General features: G+C 46.2%; 5 protein-coding genes across 5 annotated transcripts; 2 read left to right on the plus strand and 3 right to left on the minus strand.

Annotated features, from left to right (window-relative positions):
• Nucleotides 1-4,186: 4,186 nt before the first annotated feature.
• BDW47DRAFT_133500 (uncharacterized protein) lies at nt 4,187-5,970 on the minus strand (the record flags this gene model as incomplete). Its single annotated transcript, XM_024817850.1, has 1 exon — nt 4,187-5,970. One exon carries the CDS (start codon nt 5,968-5,970, stop codon nt 4,204-4,206), a length of 1,767 nt encoding a protein of 588 aa, XP_024669430.1. The 3' UTR covers nt 4,187-4,203.
• A 1,638-nt stretch (nt 5,971-7,608) lies between these two features.
• On the minus strand, nt 7,609-10,069 carry BDW47DRAFT_119598 (pyridoxal phosphate-dependent transferase; the record flags this gene model as incomplete). The annotated part of the gene is made up of 4 exons (XM_024815367.1): nt 7,609-8,162; nt 8,196-9,265; nt 9,296-9,869; nt 9,997-10,069. 4 exons carry the CDS (start codon nt 10,067-10,069, stop codon nt 7,609-7,611), a joined length of 2,271 nt encoding a protein of 756 aa, XP_024669431.1.
• Nucleotides 10,070-13,897: 3,828 nt separating this feature from the next.
• Nucleotides 13,898-14,902, plus strand: BDW47DRAFT_110558 (class I SAM-dependent methyltransferase). The gene is made up of 3 exons (XM_024813756.1): nt 13,898-14,552; nt 14,622-14,640; nt 14,699-14,902. Exons 1-3 carry the CDS (start codon nt 13,946-13,948, stop codon nt 14,718-14,720), a joined length of 648 nt encoding a protein of 215 aa, XP_024669432.1. The 5' UTR covers nt 13,898-13,945; the 3' UTR covers nt 14,721-14,902.
• A 707-nt stretch (nt 14,903-15,609) lies between these two features.
• Nucleotides 15,610-16,768, plus strand: BDW47DRAFT_110561 (thiopurine S-methyltransferase family protein). The gene is made up of 4 exons (XM_024813757.1): nt 15,610-15,699; nt 15,764-15,941; nt 16,038-16,316; nt 16,435-16,768. The coding sequence occupies exons 1-4, from the start codon at nt 15,656-15,658 to the stop codon at nt 16,717-16,719; spliced, it is 786 nt and encodes a 261-aa protein (XP_024669433.1). The 5' UTR covers nt 15,610-15,655; the 3' UTR covers nt 16,720-16,768.
• Nucleotides 16,765-18,186, minus strand: BDW47DRAFT_110562 (sterol desaturase family protein). Its single transcript, XM_024813758.1, has 4 exons — nt 18,129-18,186; nt 17,791-18,031; nt 17,625-17,710; nt 16,765-17,543 (listed from the first exon to the last, which is right to left on the minus strand). Coding segments are annotated over exons 1-4 (885 nt in total). The 5' UTR covers nt 18,131-18,186; the 3' UTR covers nt 16,765-16,987.
• Between the last annotated feature and the right edge of the window lie 620 nt (nt 18,187-18,806).

Consider the following 18,806-nt stretch of genomic DNA (forward strand, 5'->3'; position numbering starts at 1 on the left):
CCTTCTCCTCCAAGATGTCATGGTCCAAGCCAACTAAAATTACCACCTGTGCGAGAAGTTTGTTAGAAGCCATGTTCTAAATCACAATCTCAAACCAAGACACCCCCATTATACAAGTGCTGGTTATGAAGAGTAGCAAAAAAGGTTAGCCAAAACCATCACCTGCACTATATATTAGTGGATCTCCGCGAATTGAGCAATTGGATCCGGGAAGCTAACCCGATCAATACTAGATGTATACACCTAGTTTCTTTCTCAAGTATAGGATCAAGCAGGTTTAGGGTCGAAGAACCTTCATATCAAGAACATTCAGGAGACTAGAAAAGCCATGTGGGCCATCATGAGATTTTGTACCGGATGAATCTTGTTTAGCACAATGGCGGAGTGCGCGCCAAAATATGTAACTATCACGACATACGGAAGGGATTGAAGTGACAAATCGGAGAAGAGTTGATATATTCGGAAATTTCCAGGTGCTGGCATTTGCCTGTCCCGCTCATATGGATGATAATCAAGGGACCATGGGGGATAGCTAGAGCTTCTGTTCCCAGAACCCAAAACATAGCACTCGTTCAGGATTAGAGGTGGCCATGTTCCCCTGCTCGACCTGAAATTCAGGTATTCCCGAGATCAGCTAGGTGAGTTACGCTGAGAGCCGTATAATCACTGACTTGATCGGCAAGTCAATGACCTGGGGTTCAGCTGGGCAGTGAATGAAATGGTATACCAGGACCGCGGCAGGAAGAGTACATGACTTTGACGCAGAAGCTGAGATTCAACGGATTATCACTTGGACTGCTCTTGGTCCTATGTAGATTTTCAATTTTAATAACATACTGGATGATAGGTATATATATATCATGCAACAAGTCCCTCGTATTTAGCAGAAGAAACTGCATGCATCGAATCATAGACAAGCCTTATGACAAATCAATTGACGAAGTTGTCAAAGTGAGATGTCTAAAAGCACCGCTTGACCAACTGCTCAACTTGGCCCAGCCCTCCCCTCACCTCCGTTCCCAACGATTCCACATGCTCCGCACTCATCCCCCTTCTTGCTCTGGCAGCGGTGCCAAAGCTCTTTGGCGCTTTTACCATATTCAGTGCACCGAGGCCGCCCAGCAGAGCAGCAAAGACCGCCGCAGGGGCATTGTCCTTGGCCTGAATCACGTCGTACGCACTCATGGCCACATCCCCGACTGTGCCGACCATTCTCAGCATGTTGGCGATCATCACCAGTTCCAAGGCCTCGGCTCCCTCCTGGATACCGGGGATGACAAAGAGGATGGCCGAGACGAACAAAACGATGAGGGACTTGATCTTCTCATCCTCGTAATCTTCCTCCACGTGCGCCACTTGGGACATACTGGTGACGGAGGAGGAGATCATGAACACCACCAACGATGCGCCATCCACGGCGTCGCTCACGTCGCCCATATACATAGATTGGTGGGCAAGGAAGGCCGTAAAGTCCAGATTCTCGTGAAAGTCGGCAATCGCTGATAGCCTCTTGGCGATCATGTCCTTAGGATTGCTGATTTGGAATTCGTCCTTTAGATAGGGAGCGCCGTAATAATTGGCAGTCCAGCTGACCCCACTTTTGGCGCTATTGAGCCTTTCCTTGTGGTGACCGTATGCCAACCAATCGGCCGAAATCCCCGAGGAAGCGAACAGGTCGGCTTCGAATTGGGTCGTGTTGCGGGGAGTCCAGTATACCTCGTCCTCGCTGTCGCTGTCGGAGAAGCAGCCGAAGTCGGTATGATTCCGACCCCATTTGGTCACAGAGCAGTCAAAATATGACGAAGCGTTGACGTTAACAAACGATTCCAGCGATTGGGGCGCTGATCCTCGAATAGCGTCCTCGTACCAGCCGAACTTCTGGTCGTAATCGTGGTCTAGTTGGTCTTGATACTTGTCTAGGGATGCTGTGAGATTTTTAGACAGGGCCTGCAGAATGTAGATGTTCATGCACTCATCCTCAATGCCGGTAGCGGAGGCCAAATCATCGAGATCGTCAAATGAGCGCGTGCAGTTGATTGGGTACGTCGGTTTGATGTGTGTACCATCCGGGTATTGGGAGACAAATTCGGTCAGATCCAGCGCCCAAAGAGCCGTCCCAGCAAAATGACCCTCGTACCACCAATCCAGAAGCCGGGATAATTAATGGGTCTTGTTGTTATAGGACACCCAGGTCCCATTGACCAAGTAAGTGATTATCGCGGCGCTCGCGTCATTATAGTAGGTGGTGATATCTTCACCCCCATTCTCGAGCCACCAGTAAATCTCAGCTTCTGCAATGTAGCCCGGAGTCCTGGTGCATCCCCCCATGATAGCTCTGGACTCCGGGCTGGTAAACTTGCACCCGGGACCATGACAGGATAGATCTTCTATTTCAAATAACCGGCCATAGCTAGCCACCCCACCGAAAATCTTGTTGTTCGGTACGCCGGCCTTGGTAATCATGGAGAAGGCGAGCGCAATCTCAGTAGTATTAACATGAGATTAAAGGCAGGCGCTGCTATTGCAATCATCCATGGCATGACTATTATTCCAGTCCCACTGACTGTGAAGATCATATGTCATGAACACCATATAACTTATAATATCTGACATTTCCTGGATAGGAAATCCCTTCAGGTAGTATAAGGACAGGATAGCAACAGAAAGTATCTTGTCAGATAGGAGTTGGTCCTGAACCCCCTTCAGAAAGTTCAGATAGCGCTCGCCGTCCCCCGGATCACCGGGGGGAATTCCAGGAATGTCCGGTGCGCCAGGATACTCCCAATCAAAGTCCAAGCCATCCAAACCATTGTCCTTGGCGAAGTTCACAACGTTGGTGGCAAAGAGTGAACGCTGGACGTCGGTAACCCCCTTGCGAAATATAGCGTATGAGTCGCGGCCAGTTGAAAAGGACCACCCGCCGAATGAAAGAACTTTTTGCTTGATGGCTCCTTTGTAACCTGAGGGCGTCTTCAACCGTTTGAAAGCCTCGAACTCGTCTTCGACACCCGTCATGTCGACCTTGAAGTCCTCTGTGATGTTGGCAAACGCGAAATGGATGTGGCTCCACGCCGAATCAATTTCCAGATCGCCATCCTCAACACCCGTCTTGGTCACTTCTTCGATCGTTTCTACCGAAAGCTGTAGACACGGCCGCTGATTGTTGAATGCTTCGTAATATGCCATGACAGCCGGCTCGGTAGGGGCGTCAGTGTTTAGCTTCAGATGGATACCACAATTGGAGATGCATCCGTTCGTGCCATTTTTGGCCGTCCCCGGCGCGCCCGTGGTCGACTATTGGGGGTCAGCATAGGCGGACCGTCATTTTATCCCTTGATGGAGATGGAGGGGGGGCGGGGTGACAAGAAGAAGGCACGGGGTTGAACCAAAATGGGGGAGAGCGTACCTCTGTTGCCGTGCAAAAATTGGGAGTGATACCACATTGACTATAAACTCGAGTTAGAATCACGGTATCTGGGGAGGAAGATCGACATATCAAACTTGGAGACATACCCCCAAACATCACAGCAGGCGTTGAGTGGACAAGGGTTCAATTCCGCAATGTCATCCCAGTTCTCCGGTCTCCTAGTCCCGGGCTTTTGCGGCCCACAGACAGCATTTCGCATCGCTACAGGCATGGGCGGGTCACCCTGACTGACGCATATTTTACCTGATTCGCTGTTAGAATCGGTTGGTAGCTTAGTACCGTTATGCTGCTGGAAGGGATCCATCACGTACCGTTGGGTGGGAGGTTGCGACAACCGCGCCAGCCCCACGTCTTCGCGTTCCAATCATCGATATCATCTGCCGTTGGATAGAGATGGACTTGGTAATTGGGGTATCCGTATACGTGAACATGGACGTGGACGTGTTGAAAACTTTGACAAGGTGGCGAGATGACGGATGAGATGTGAGATGACCGAGAAAGGCGCCAGAAAGGATAGTTTAGGTAGAGGAATGGATACCACAGTAGCCGTAGAGGCTCCGGAATCATAACCTGTGGAGTACTAATGAGAATGATGAGAATAGTGATGATATTGATGACTGTGAAGGACTGTAAATAGTCGCAAAAAGTTGCAAGATTTTTTTTTTTTTCAAAAAAAAAAAACTTAAAAAAACTTTATTGTACGTGGGACAAGAATGCAAGTCAGCCGAGGTGTGGCCGATTGTAGATCTCACAATTCCACGGATCTCAACTTGATGCTAGGGACAAGAACCCCCTATGTCCAGCAATTCGTACACTTCGTGTAGTTTCAGACAAGTGTCTCCCTTCTCCTTCCAAACCTCATGATCTACGCCGACTGCATCCCTGGCAAACACGGCGAAGTCTATACCAGGCACTTGAGCCGACACGCCGTCATATCGATCGTAGTCCTCGCCATAAACTCTGCCGCCGGAGACAGAAACATGAACCGGATCGTTTGTGTGCACCCATCTGGAGCGACTGTCTGGTGTAGGGTAGTATAGGTCCTGCGACGAGTAATAAAACATTAATGCAGGGGCACGACCTGAGTGGGGCTCGAGTGACTGTATAGCGTCAGGAACAGCCGCTTTGATATCGCATTGGTAGTGATCGTTGCGCGATGCCTTGGCTTCCATCCATAGTATCGGGTCAGCTATCTCTGAAAGCCGTTGAAGCTTCAACTTTTGGGCCTCGCCCCCCTCGGCAACCGGTGGCATCTGACCAATGGCGAGGGTGGCAGAGGACGGTGGTAGTAAGAGTTTATCCCACAGGTCTCGATAATTGGCCACAATGCAGGCATAAAGGCATAGCCACAGCATATCGGGCCTAATACGAGCCAACCGCTCGTACGTTTCTGGACAAGCTCGCTGCGGGAACCAGATGTTCCTCGGGAGCAGATCTTTCGGCGTGTCTGGCGTGACCCATGTGACATCATCAGACATAATACGCCGAGCGTTGACTGCCCGCTGGATCATGATTTCCTCAAATTCCGTGAACCGCGACCCTGTATGCTTGGGGATCTGCGTGCTCCACCATTTCGCCCAGAACGGGTTATGGTAGATGCCACGGATGACGCAGAGGAATTCACTGCGAATCAGCGACGGTCTGTGTAAACGTGTATAACGGTCGATATCACCGCAGTAGGCGGCTATCAGTATCAATTTATCCTTGTTGATGGGAGGCAGGTCCCTTGGTAGCGGCCCGTACAAAAGCGGAAAGTAACTCTCTGCGGGCTCGGGCTCCTCCTGGTCATGATCATCAATACCCCAATCCTCGGTAATATTGAAAGAGGCAAACCGGCAATGAGGATCCCAGAAGTTTTGGTAGAAATCAGAAAGCTCGCTCGGCTCCAGATGTTTTCGTCGGGCAGACAGACTAGAATAAACCGCAGTGTCGCCATTCAAAAAAGCCATGCGAGGGTTGGTAACATCGACTGTCCGCGTGTAGTCGTTCATAATGGCGAATTTCACGGGCTGTGATATTATATGGCGGGCAATTTCCTGGCTTCCCTTGCTGATCCTCTGGACCCCGGCATGGCTAGCTTCTTCTGCGACATGGACCTCTGGGACAGGATCAAGCTTTTTGTATAGGTCGAAGTATCCAGCGATGGCACAGGCACGAGCCGCCTGATAAATCATATCGGGATAGCGCTGAACCAGAGCTCGCAGGGTATGCTCCGTTGGGATATCCGGATACCAAATGCAGTAAGGAGTCTCATCCGGGTGTGATATTGTGGGAATGATCCCGCTCATGATATCGCGGGCATTCAAGGCACGAGTGAACTCGGGAGTCACTCCGCGCAGCTCCTGGGCGAAGCCATGATGGTGTCGGATGCCCCGGATCACACTGAACCGCGTCAGCTCATAGCCCAGTGCGACCGGAATCTCTTGTCCCTTAATCGCCGCATCGCAGACATCCGGCGAGTATTTTTTGATCTTAAGCCTCGCTTGGATCGGCAGTTGGTCCAGCGGCGTCTGGGGCTTCCTTGGCTTGTTTGGCTTGCCCATGTTGGCATCGAAATATCCATACAGGGGACTCAGTGAGACAACGATGATGCCAACGAAAGGAGGGAGGGGGCGCGGTCATAAATACATACAGGATGCTCTGCCTCGGTAGAGCGATACCACTTCATACCAGAGGGGTGGAGTGGGAGGTCCACTCCGGGTGGCCTGCATTTTGATCGACGGGCCCGGGCTGTGGTTGAGACCGATCGGAATCGGAGGTGGATCCACCACCACAGACCCCCCCCTCAAGCGTAAGGCTAACATCATTGGACTGAAGCTAGTAGGGATGCAAGGTGCTAATTGGTATTTTTGAAATCATCATGAAATGTCACGAAAGATAATTGTTTCATGGGACCTCCTGGTCCTTTGTTTTGCTAATCCGAGCCAATGGCATGGACACCGAGGCGGAGATGACAGGGTGGAAGAATGTACCGGGACGGTGATCTGGGATGGATGATATTGTGATGGCCGAGTCCTTAGTATGACACATGTATAGTTAATTTGCTAAAATATCACACGTGCTGTGTCTGTCCATGTGATGGTATAGGAGAGACACCAGTGAATAAAAGAGACAACATGACACCCAGGAAACCAAGTTTATCAGGGGAAGCAGGTTACTCGAATAAGCTTGACTATTTGATCACTTGTACTATCGCAGCTCTTGCTTCATAATTTTCGATTATAGTTCAAACCATGAAATTTTATCATACTTGTTAATTTCTTCATTGATCGCGATGATTTTTGAACCTTGCAGCTGATCTTAGGTTCCTGTTGTTATACGGGTTGGATATCTGGAGTTTTACCAATGTTACCTCTGATTTGATTAACAGAAAGTATGACTTGAATGCACCCACCTAGTGCTGACTCCTCCATAACCGACGTTCTTTCATTCCGGGTATGTGATATTCCATCCTAGCTGACGAAGTCTTAGATACCACACTTCGTCTAATATCCCGCTAATATTCCTGCACTCCCCATACCAGTCTTCTGATACTCCCTCCCATACACTCCACGAACCTTGACGGCCGGGAAAAGATGGATGGCTTTCGGATACAAGCCACCGGCCTATGGCGATGAATAACAGCACATGTCGGTGAGGAACGGCATGTTAAAGTACTTCGAGGCATTCAGCTACAGTAGATAAAGCTCCCTATACAGGCTACTGTGTAGCGCAGCGAGACTCGCAAAGGTAGCTCCATACTCCATTTTATTTGTATCAATACTTTGAATCTACAAGCCAATGCGCCTTCCGCACTAGTCGCGGTCATATCTCCCGACTGTCTCTCAGTCCCGCCTTTTGGGATCTACAATGTCCTAACAAAGCCGGAGGCTCCGGCTCACATGTTCACCGTTGCCCTGTCTAACCTTTGTGACGCGATGCGAGTCTCCTCTACTTTGACGCTTACTGGATTGGTTTATATCCTCAGGGATTGGGCCTCACGGTTATGTCGTAAGGGCTACTCGTAGAATTATGCAATATAACTAAGTACTAAAGGTTTCAAATGGTACTGATGATCAATCTTCTGGGCTAAAATGTTTCAAGATAACAAACTTTTGCAAATTATGAACTAGAAAAATAACTTCACCAGATCTGCGTCCAAAGATACTGGCGAAAAGATAGCAGTTCAAGAATGGGTCTATTTAGGCCAAAACGATTTGTCCTGTATGGATCTGTGGATAAGCAATCTTGTCGCTTCTATTCATTGCATTAGAAAGGAGTTTCTTCGTTACGCAACTTGCCCGAAATTCGTTGGGAAGTTTCCCTTGTGTGGACAATTCTGATTCACGAATTTGGGCGAGATGGTATGTCTGACGGACGCCTTCTTCCTCGACTTCATTTGCTTCTTGCCGGCGTTGTCCGATATATGCAAAATAGTGTCTCCCAATCTGATGTGTATATCCCTTTGTACACACGGGCGCCAGCACAATATTAGCCCCCAGGGTCTCAGCGACAGAGACTTGACGAGGTCGCTGGGAACCAATAACTTGCGGAGGGTGATTTGATAGGTCATAATCATTCAACTTGTGAGAACCATTTGTGAGGCCAGAATCATTCGACTGGTGTGACTGGTCCATGATGGTCAGCGCGTCAAGATTATTCGGCGTCGTTTCGTTGTCATCGTCCCGGGGTTCCTTATCGACAATTCGGGCCAGGGTGCAGTGAATGCCCAGGGCGGCAGTCAAGAATGTTTGTACTTCCAGTTCTCTGTATAGCAGCAATTGCACACTCGTGCCTGTATCTTCGTCCCAGAACATGTGGATGTCCTTCTTTGAGCTTGTATGACCAAGATCTGAGACTTCGCGGTCCATATGCACCACAACATTGCTATGAATCATGGGATAAGTCCAGAGAGATCGATGAACTTTGATTCGAAGGGTATGACTGTCAGAATCAATCTCGGGGTGCACTAACAATGCTCGAGGTGCTGTTTTTGGCGTCAATATGGTCCCGTGTTGAAGGTCCACCAAGCACCACTGCCCGTCCCAGTGGAGGCCGTTACTTGTAAGATTAACAGGTGTCGTGTCTGCGATCCACCACGCACTGCACCCTCGAATGGGGTATACAAGGATGTTTTGGATGTATAACGATAGACTTGAGACGAAGGTCTGTTGCACGAAATTCACGAATGTTTCCACATCCTGGACGTTGGTCATAGCCCCGAGGCTCACTCTTGCAATACCAGAGGGCTTGTGACCGATTATGATGTTTTTACAGCCACAGCGAACACCACCCATGAAGTTCCTAAGAAGCTCCCATGGTGCTAACTCAAGGTGTCTGGCAATACCTCCTGGATTACAGACATCCCCTGTTCGAAGATGGATATGGTGCTCATTGGCGGCAGCTTCCAGATCCGACAGCATAACCCATGTGCCATCTTCGGATCGAATGTTAAAAGCGATCACTGCTCCCTGTGTCCTACTATCCCCGTGACTCGATGAGTGATCTTTATAGATTTGGCAAGCTTTTTTACCATTTTGATGCCGTAAGGAGGATAGTCCGTGATACAGCATAGCTGTTAGCCTTGAAGTATGGCGAGAGACCTGTTCCATACCACCGTACAGATGTTTATGGTTTGTCAAAGCACAGTCTAGTGCTATAATATTGTGGAATGGTACTGTCCCATCTTCGAGGGCCGCATGAACAGAGCTGCTCTTCATGGAATGCCACGGATCGCCATTGCATATGACCATATCCACAGTTCCACCACCAAAATAAAGTCGCTCCTGGAAGATATGTGCGGCATCTTTGCGGATGATTAGTCCACCAAGATCTGGAAAGCCAAAGATCTTGTAAAAACTGATGGCGGTAAAGTCTGCTGCCTCTGACGGATCACTGAAATCCAATGGTGCAGTGGAGGCCAATGCAGCTGCATCCAAGAGTGAATACATCTCCTGATTGGCGGTAATATTAGAGCGCCTCAACCGCCCAGGCCAGCTCAATGGTAACCTATGGCCGGTCATATTGGACTGTCCTGGGTATGCAAAGAGTCCTATTGGGGGTTTTTCTGTTGTAGAGGGTGACGATCTTATACTTTTATCTTCACCTATGTGAGACCCTGTCTCAAGCCAGTGATCAACCGCATCATTTGACTCGAAACAGCGGTATCCTGCACTGGCAAGCTGCCGGAGGCCAACAACACTCGTATGCGAGTCAATGTGATAGCCGTACCAGAGAGGACGGTTTGAGCTCCCTGTTTGAAGAGATGTAAGTGTCTCCGCAACCAACTTGATTGCACTTGTTGCGTTCAAAACAAACACAACATCAAATTGTTCTGGATCAGCATGGAAAAACTGTAGAACATGCTCGCGGGTCTCCTGGACGCGGGCGGTCGAGAGCCGAGACGATCTTGACTCCGAGTGAGGATTTCCGTACAGGTTTCCAGACAATTCGGCCAGGTATTCTCTGATTAAAGAACTGGAATAAAGCGTTGTACCTGCATGGTCCAGGTATACTTCTCCTGAGATGTTCAGAACATTCTTAATTAGCGTCTCCTCCTGACCATTGAGACCGGTTTCTCTGAGAGGTACCTTTGAGCATAGGATATTCAGTCTCCCGCACCTTTTCGACGTCATAGTTGTACTCATTCGAGGGGACTGCCATTCTTAACGTCGACGAAAGAATAATCTACTTGGAATTCTTGGGGGTCTTTCAGCACTGAAAACGATACCGATCTTGTTCATTGAAGGAAGCTGCTACGGTGCACATATATATACTTTACAGAATCGAGAACTCGGCTATCCTCGGACTCGAGTACGTAATCCCTTTCTACCAGAGAGGAAAACGGAGGGCAGGAAACTACTGCAAGCATTTCAATTCGGAGGCCGTTGTAAACAGGGTTTTCCGAGGCAACTATAGGGATTGCGTGCATCAATATTGCTGGGAACCTGCTCCCTCGCTTGATACAAGTTCAGTTTTATTGCGCCGTCCCATGATTTACAAATAATTAGTAGTTAGTAACTCGGTGCTTGTTACCGCTCCAACATTGTATCTTTTTGGCCTGATGAAATCTTGATGGAAGCCAAGCCCTGTTGATTTGTTACGCACTGTATATATTTTATGATGATTTCAAATCCACCGTGGCAATGAATAGGAAAAGCTTTTAGACTCTTTTATCTATATCTCTGTTCACTTTGATGTGCATTAGAGTAATAACAACACCTCTAGAAACACTAATTAACCAGTTATTAATCAGATACAAAACGTGATCCAAATTATAAGTTCTATATACTAAGTTCATAATCAACTAGTGTTCTCCTGAGCATCACGTATACTATAATGGGAGTCTTATTTGCTGTCATGCAAGATATGACAGAACAGAGATGATACCATGGTATTATTGTATCATTGTGAATGTGTTGGGGTTTCTTCAAACACTGCAGCCCATGCCAACTGTGGGTGAGTATATACTTATCCCTTGCATGTGATGTTCCTTGAGAGCCTGATTTACTGTTTCACAGCTCCACATGCAACATTATTTGACTATCCCTATATATATTAAGTGTCAAAAGATAAGTGAATAATAAAATTGGAGACAGGATGAGAATACAAAAGATATTAGTTCCCTATTAGTAGAAATTATATGAGGCATTGTCTGATCTCATTCAATTATTCATTTATTCTATCAAAGTTCGCAACCACTACTAAGTGGTGAGGATTATGATAGATTGTGATCAGGATCTGTCAAATCTCACTACCTTGACTATTCCACATTGTCAACCAGTCCTGCCCTATTATTTTTTTTTCACAGCACTTCTAAGTAGGGGTTATGTTTTAATGCCGCAGTAGAGTTACTCTAATTATGACCGCAGGGTTAATAACATAGCATGCTCGTGCTAGTTGCTAGCCCACACATGACTCCTTAGTATTTGAGATCCTTTATGGAAAGCTCCGAATGTTAAAGATCCCTTTATGGAAAGTTCCGAATGTTAAAGATCACTTTGTGGAAAGCTCCGAATATCAAAGATTACATCGAAGTATTACAGCATATTAGGTGAAATATTATTTCCTTCTTTGGGAGGAGTGGGACCATCCTGTAGCTATTGGTATGTCAAATCATCACTAATTAAAGCAAGGCTAATGATAATAAACAAAAAAAACGACCTGAGAGACTGAAAAAGTCGAGTGTTGTGGGTACACATACGGATATGGCCGCTGCTGGTGTCCTGCTCGATCGGCACTATTTTGTCACGACCCCTACCATGCAGTGTCACCCGTCCCCGCATGCTTCTCGGAGTGATAGATATGATTGGAGACCATGAGTGATAGTATGCACAAATCAAAGGCCTGATATACCAAAAACAAGAGGAAATTCAAAAATCAGTAAATGCCTCATTCTTGACATCCAAGAAAACCATGTCGCAGACCTTGGATTTCTATAAAATATCTTGGCAACTGACATGTACAGATATCCACTTGCTGCTCCACGAATTGTAATAAGGACAGAGCTTACCTGATAGAAATCCCGTAAACAATTGCCTTTTTCCTACTAAGGGCTCTTACTTTTGCTGTAGATCATGGTTCTTTCACAATGTCTATCATACAAACATCCATATGTGAAAGGGTTCATGAACACATTTTTTCTGTTTATCTTTTGCTGTTTTGAATGAATTTGGGCTATCATCCCACTGCGGGGATACAAGATATTCTACTTAAACAAGATTATCCCAGAGATTGTAAAATACAAGAAATGGGTGATAAAAACTTCATGCGGGGTGCTCTGCCCTTGATTAGGCTTAACTCTATCACGGCCGCGGATATCATTCCTGGGGTACACGCGCCCGTGGCCCTTGTCTGTAGGAATATTTAACAAGACTCGATGACATCATAGTCGGCTGAGGATGCCTTGTTGTTGAAGATATGTGTCTTACATTATTCCTTTAATCTGCCCTGCAGATAAGTTGCTTCCGAATCCCTTTTCTGTACAGGTAGCAGCTTTCTTCTCTCAACAGGCTGTGATTGTCAAGACCAGGGAACTAAATACCCCACTCTTACTGTCGTCACCCTATAATCAGGATACCAGTTCCAACAGTTCTAGTACCATGTGCGCCCGAGTTTGTATCTCTTTCCAATGGTGACTACATCATGGAAGGTCAGTGAACGCTACAAGAGGGCAGGTCAGTCAGATACTTTAAAAGCAAACTGCTTTGACAGTTGTCTTTGTCAGGAAGGTTTAGGTCATAAGTTTACATAGCAGCCAACAGTGAATTTAACCCAAGGTGTTAATGTGTAGTATGAATCTGTAGTCAGCTGTCTGGTGTATTTTGATACAATTGTAGTTTTATTCTTCCATATTCACCACTAGAGTTGTGGCATGTCAAATATTACAAGCTTGAAGTTCGCCTCTATTTTTCAAGTACCTATCAACTTACTAGGGCCACCTATTCCAGTCTTGTGTAACACTCTATATTATTATATGTAATATGATGCAAAATAGCACCGACCATTATATATCCCTCATAAATTAGCTTGGTCACTCATCTTTAAGGAGTATAGTTTAGCTAAATATGACATCACATAGTACCCCGACTACATGCTGAACAAGGGGAAATTCAATTAATATGAATCAACTTCTTACTATGGAGTTACAATGTGATTCATATCATCTAGCCTTTCCATGAATGTATATAATTGATTGTAATTGACGAACCCTACGAAGTTTATCTACTGCTGGGGTTATAAATCCATTGATTGCTTTGAATTTGTAGCATGATACTCGAATAGTAATCCGCAAATCACTGTGTTAGTGATGCTAACATGAATTCATATTGTTTTAAAATCTCAGGCATTTTGTAAACTATAGCTGTACAAAACAGACTCTACTTGATTAATATTAGTTAGGACACTAGTCCTTCCAGCTGTGCTTCCAGATTTCGCACTACCCTACTCCTCGCACGATAGTATTTTTAGGCACTATAATTAGTGTGCAGGACGCATGTACATAGATAAACAAGGCAATCCTCTGTTGAGTCCCAATTAGTTACCATTATCAAATAGCTTGCTGTGGTTATACACAGTTACCCTAGCAAATGCTAAATAGTGCACGTGCTTATCTTAAACGGGCCCTTGGAGCTGTGATCTTATAATTTACAAACATTCAGCGCGACTCTTTTAGGCGAGCCGCATTAAGGCTTGCTTGCAGGTATTATTTTTACCCTTAGTCTTTGGTACTTGCATGAATTGCTATCACATAATATTTAGTAACCTCTTTGACGAAGCTTGACACAAAACCTGATTTTGTCACCAGACATACATGCATAGGATATACTGGAGGTGTGGGGCAGACAATGGCCTGCACACTTCAACAGTCACGAGCTACACCATTACAAATGCTTGCTACTGACACACTCGGGGCAGTATATAATGAGCTTATTGAATACAGCCTTTGATTAATCTATAATAATATCTTTCTTGTATTAATATCAGTGTCATCTCTGAACTACCTTTTCTGATCTACTACGCTGAGAGTGAAAAGTCATCATGTTCAGCTTCGGGCCGCTGGACCTTCTTGTTCCTGTTCTTATGATTCTTCTCACAGTGGTCTACTTGCCCATTACTGTTGTCTTTTTGCTAAAGGATTTGAAATTCTCTCACTTGGTATCATGGCACGCCTTCCAGAACGCGTGGTTCGAACGCTTCTGGGCTTTTTTTGGCTCCGTTTCAATGCCACTATTCACCAGTGATGTCGAAACTGTGTTGGCCAACGCTAGTGGTGTGGTTCTTGATGTCGGGCCTGGCTCAGGGGCGTGGATGTATTTATTTTCGCCCAGGCGAAATCCCAATATATCCAAGCTTTTGCTGCTGGAGCCAAACGAAAATTTCCATCAATCACTGAAGATGACAGCAGAGGAGCATGGGCTCGCTGGCCGATATGAGATCCTTGGCAACGGCACCACAAGCCTGGAAAAGATAGGAATACAAACAGGATCAATTGACACCATTACTACAGTGCATGTCCTCTGCAGTGTTAGCCAGCCTCATATATTGATCAAAGACCTATATCGCTATTTGAAGCCAGGAGGACAGTGGTTGGTTTATGAACATGTCAGGGTCAAGGGAAAGGGAGCTTTCATTGCATATTGGCAAGGTATGTTGATAATTGAACCCACCCTGTGAGAATACCAGTTCCACTAAAATATCTCCTTTTTGGATGCAGCTGCCATAAATATCATCTGGTCAGTTTTTCTAGATGGTTGTTCTTTGACAAGGAATACTGAAGAGTTGTTGCTGAAGGCTGCAGAGTGGAGTTCAGTAGATCTATGGCCCGGGCCTGGGGAGGGAAGATTCACCCAACTACCACACACAGCGGGAAGCCTTACCAAAGAGAAGTGATGGGATAAAACCCTCCAAGTAGACTGATAACGAGCGAACAACGGGACCTCAATTCAACAAATGGAGGTTCTCAGTAAAAAATTGTTCCAACATGTCGGAGGTGGCAAAGTTGGTATCTTGATATTCTATTGCGCGCGTGGAATGACAATCAGAATGAATATGATTTAAAGTTTATTCCATCTCTAGTCATAGTAATTTTCAACTAATGGTTGCTATCTTGGCTCGAGAAAGTCTTCGAATTGATCTATAGTCGTTTAGAAATTTCATGCTTTGTCTGTGTTACAAATTTCTTATCACGACAAATTTTATACAAGCCCAGACTGGCCAGAGGTTTTATATTTACCATTTACCACTTAGGGTTCAGAATCCCATTCACTCGCAAAAGAGTTGCTATGTTACAGAATAGTGACTTATGTTGATAAGAGGCTTATTGAGAAAAGAGAAAGAGAGAGAGAAAGATAAAAATAAAAAAAAAACGAGGAAAGGGAAGGGAACTAGCGTTGTCAAATCGGGATGATAAAATCAGGTTCAGCAGTTGATAGTGAGAGGAAAGAATCAGCCAGCACACAACTCAATACCTTCGTTCCAGCCATTTTAGTGATAGTTCGGTAATTTTTGAGAACATCAATTGGAGAAGCAGAGGAGTAACTGTGGCGAATTAAGTCTCATGCGGCATTATTCTTACTGGCCATGTTCAGAGCATTGCAGGCAGCATCCCAACACATCCAAGGGTATCTGCAAGGAAAGGCCGAGGCAAAAGCTATATAATATGCCATAGCACCCCAGGAATATCACCGCCAACAGTCCTTTTGCTTATGTCCACCACGTACCATCTGACCATCGGACTTGATTGAAAACATGTCTTTTCAAAAGGGTGTGCTGATCTCCGAATTTGAGGACCGGTAAGCTTGAGATTTATCCAAACATCACAACAACATAGGGAAGATATTAAGATAAAACATATAGTTCAGTGCAAGACCACGGTTCTGGTTGGTCCAATCTCTGGGACACCGGAAAGAGCAACCTGTGGGACCGAGGAAAGCCTTCACCTGCACTGATTGATATCATCGAAAATTTTAGTAGCTCTGAGGATATACTTCACCCATTTACCCCTGATGGCAGGCGTAAGAAGGCTCTTGTACCGGTTTGGGCACCTACCCCCTGCATCCCATCTAGGTCCAATCAATTGGATTAATGGGTAAAAAGTACAAAGTCAGAGACAACTAACTAAACCACCTAGGGATGTGGCCGAGGCTACGAAGTTGTTATGTTAAGTCTCCATGGCTTTGATGCATACGGATTAGAACTTTCCACCACAGCCGTGACAGAGGCGAAAGCCTATGCAGCAAAGGAGGTTACCGCTCCGCAAGCCTATAATTTCGGTCATGGGCCGAAGGTAGGGGATTGGTCACGGAGTTACTCTGCTGATCGCGGAGTGGTTGAGTTCCTACAAGGTGACTTCTTCGCCACCGAGTGGTCCCACGGTGATATGAAGTTTGATTTGATATATGACTACACGGTAAGTCATTTCTCTCTTCCTATCTGGCCAAATCTCGGTCTATGATCATTATATCACCAAAGGTCAAGAATACAGGGACTGGTATGGTAACTAATTCTGTCCATTTGTTCTCATGCAGTTTTTGTGTGCCTTGCACCCGATTCGTCGCGCTGCGTGGGCATCACGCATGATGGCGTTGCTAAATCCCTTGGGCACTCTTGTATGCTTGGAGTTTCCTATGTACAAAGATCCTTCGCTTCCAGGACCACCGTGGGGGGTTAAGGGGGTCCATTGGGACCTTCTTTCCTCCCGCGGGATAAGTGGGTCGGGAGAGTGTACCAGAATAGTATACACACAACCCAAACGGACACACGAGGCAGGAATGGGAACAGATATGATCAGTGTCTACGTGAGAAACGAATAGGTGCTGTATCTGTGGTGTACTGTCTGGTATTTGCTTATTTTAGAGTGGCAGTCCAAATAAATAACATTTAGAATAAGAAAATCTAGCTGTTAGGGTCAATGGTGAATTTAATTATGGCGGCAACCTCATACCCACAAGGGGTATTAGGGTCTTAACGGACTGGGTACCATAAGAAAGGCTATCCTCCATCAGGTAAATAGCTCCAGACAGAGCCAACACCCAAATTAAAGAGAAAATAGGAAGACCTTCACTGTTAACATTCAGACCATTATGTCTTCCTTGCCTTCACTTTTTTCTCTCTTCGGCGCTTCAGAGAATCCGGAATGTATTCGGTGTCAAGGAGGTAGTCCCACCAGCGGAAGCTGCTTGAGTAGTTCCCGATAAATTTCTCATGGTGGAGGTCGTGATGATCAGCACCAGCCCAGAAAGGCAAGAAATGGTGAAGACTCCAAGGAAATTCGTAGCCACTGTGGGCATCAACAGCCTGAAACAAGCGCAACACAATCCAGATATACATAGTAAGAATATGCAGGTTACCAGTGAAAGCACACCAGAGAATCGGGGAGCTGACAGTCCCGAAGCCAAGAATCATCACTTCAATAGGAGAAGCATATTCAGCAGCCAAACCAAATGGTGCGGAGTACTGATGGTGGACTTTGTGAATAGCCTTGTAGAGTGGACCCCAATGAAGAGCTCTGTGAAAGAAATAGTGCCAAGTGTCCTCCATCACGAAAAATATTGCAATCTGATATGTCATAGTCCAGGGAGATGGAAAAGGAATCGATGTTGACAGGCCGAAGAACTGGGCCAATGGGTGGAAAAGCCTAGATGAGCCGTTATTACTCAATCGGGCCCGAGGGCAAAACCTCGGGTAGAATACCACTCCGTCAAGGGCAGGAACATACCAGATTTGAGGAAGTTCGACAGTAAAGTGGCTCAGAAGCACAAACTTGGCGCAATCCCATTGCTCGCGTAATGAAGGTACTTTGCTCTGAAGCGGAATGTTAGTTTTGATGGCGGCTGGAATTGGGTTGATTTCAGCTAGTGCCAGGTGTTAGGCTTGCCACTTACACTTTGAATCTTGTATCTGTTGAAGAAACCCCAGCTATCGATTAAGATCCACGGAAGAGAGCGGCCGAAGTAGAACAACTCGTGGATGACGAAGGACATGATGCCTGTGGCCAGGACATCATTCTTCACCCACGCATACCATGCGACCCACAATCTCTCTGCCACACTCAGATGGGTATTGAATTTGGTGATGTCCTGATATAGGCCCCAATAGGTGCCCCCCGGCACCTCGGTAAAATTCCTAGAAGAAAAAGAATCAATATGCAACAAATTCTACAAAAGAGCATAATTCAACCACCCAAGGGGGAGGGGTGCAAAAAGTTGGAGGAGATACAGACATTGTGGTTCCTGGCAGGTCTTGAATAAGAGAGAATAAGAAGCAGAGGCTGAGAGAAGAGGAAGACTGTTACGTGAACAGGGAAGTAAACAAAGAAATAACCTGGGGTAAAGTACTATGTGGGGCTCGGATGGCTCCCGGCCCTTCTGTGGCCTGACCTTTGTGTTCCGGCTCCCGGTCTCCACTCTTCTGGAATGGCCTGCTCCGAGTTATCGAAATAAGTACTAGTTCTTACAGTATTTGCAAAATTTGGTAGGGCCATGAACAGCTCCCGCGGGTGTCACCCGGTGCGGCAACCTAAAATTTTGGTGGTTTTCTCAATTGTATACGCCTCTAAGTTGTTGACTGCAGCTATTAGTCGGTGACTTAGTGTGGGTCCGTGTCCCACCCTGGTGTGGTTAGAAATGACTGTTATAGCCAACCTTGTTATTCGACTCTCCGCTATAAAGAGACTCTACTGTATGTGAATCGCAAAGGTGAGGTAGATTCGAACGCAGTTTCCGGGCCTGTCCAAATTCGCCCAAGCGTAGCCCTGACCTATCAGGGTGTCTTGCATTCTCGCTCGCTTAATTAGTTAATTCAACGCATGGCGAAGCATTGTGTGTCAATGGAAAATCCTAATAGCTTTGTAAGAGGGCACGCGCCTCTTTCTTTCGCCATCAACTTTGCCATTGGCATT

This window comes from Aspergillus candidus, assembly GCF_002847045.1.
Source record: "Aspergillus candidus strain CBS 102.13 unplaced genomic scaffold BDW47scaffold_47, whole genome shotgun sequence".
Classification (NCBI taxonomy): domain Eukaryota; kingdom Fungi; phylum Ascomycota; class Eurotiomycetes; order Eurotiales; family Aspergillaceae; genus Aspergillus; species Aspergillus candidus.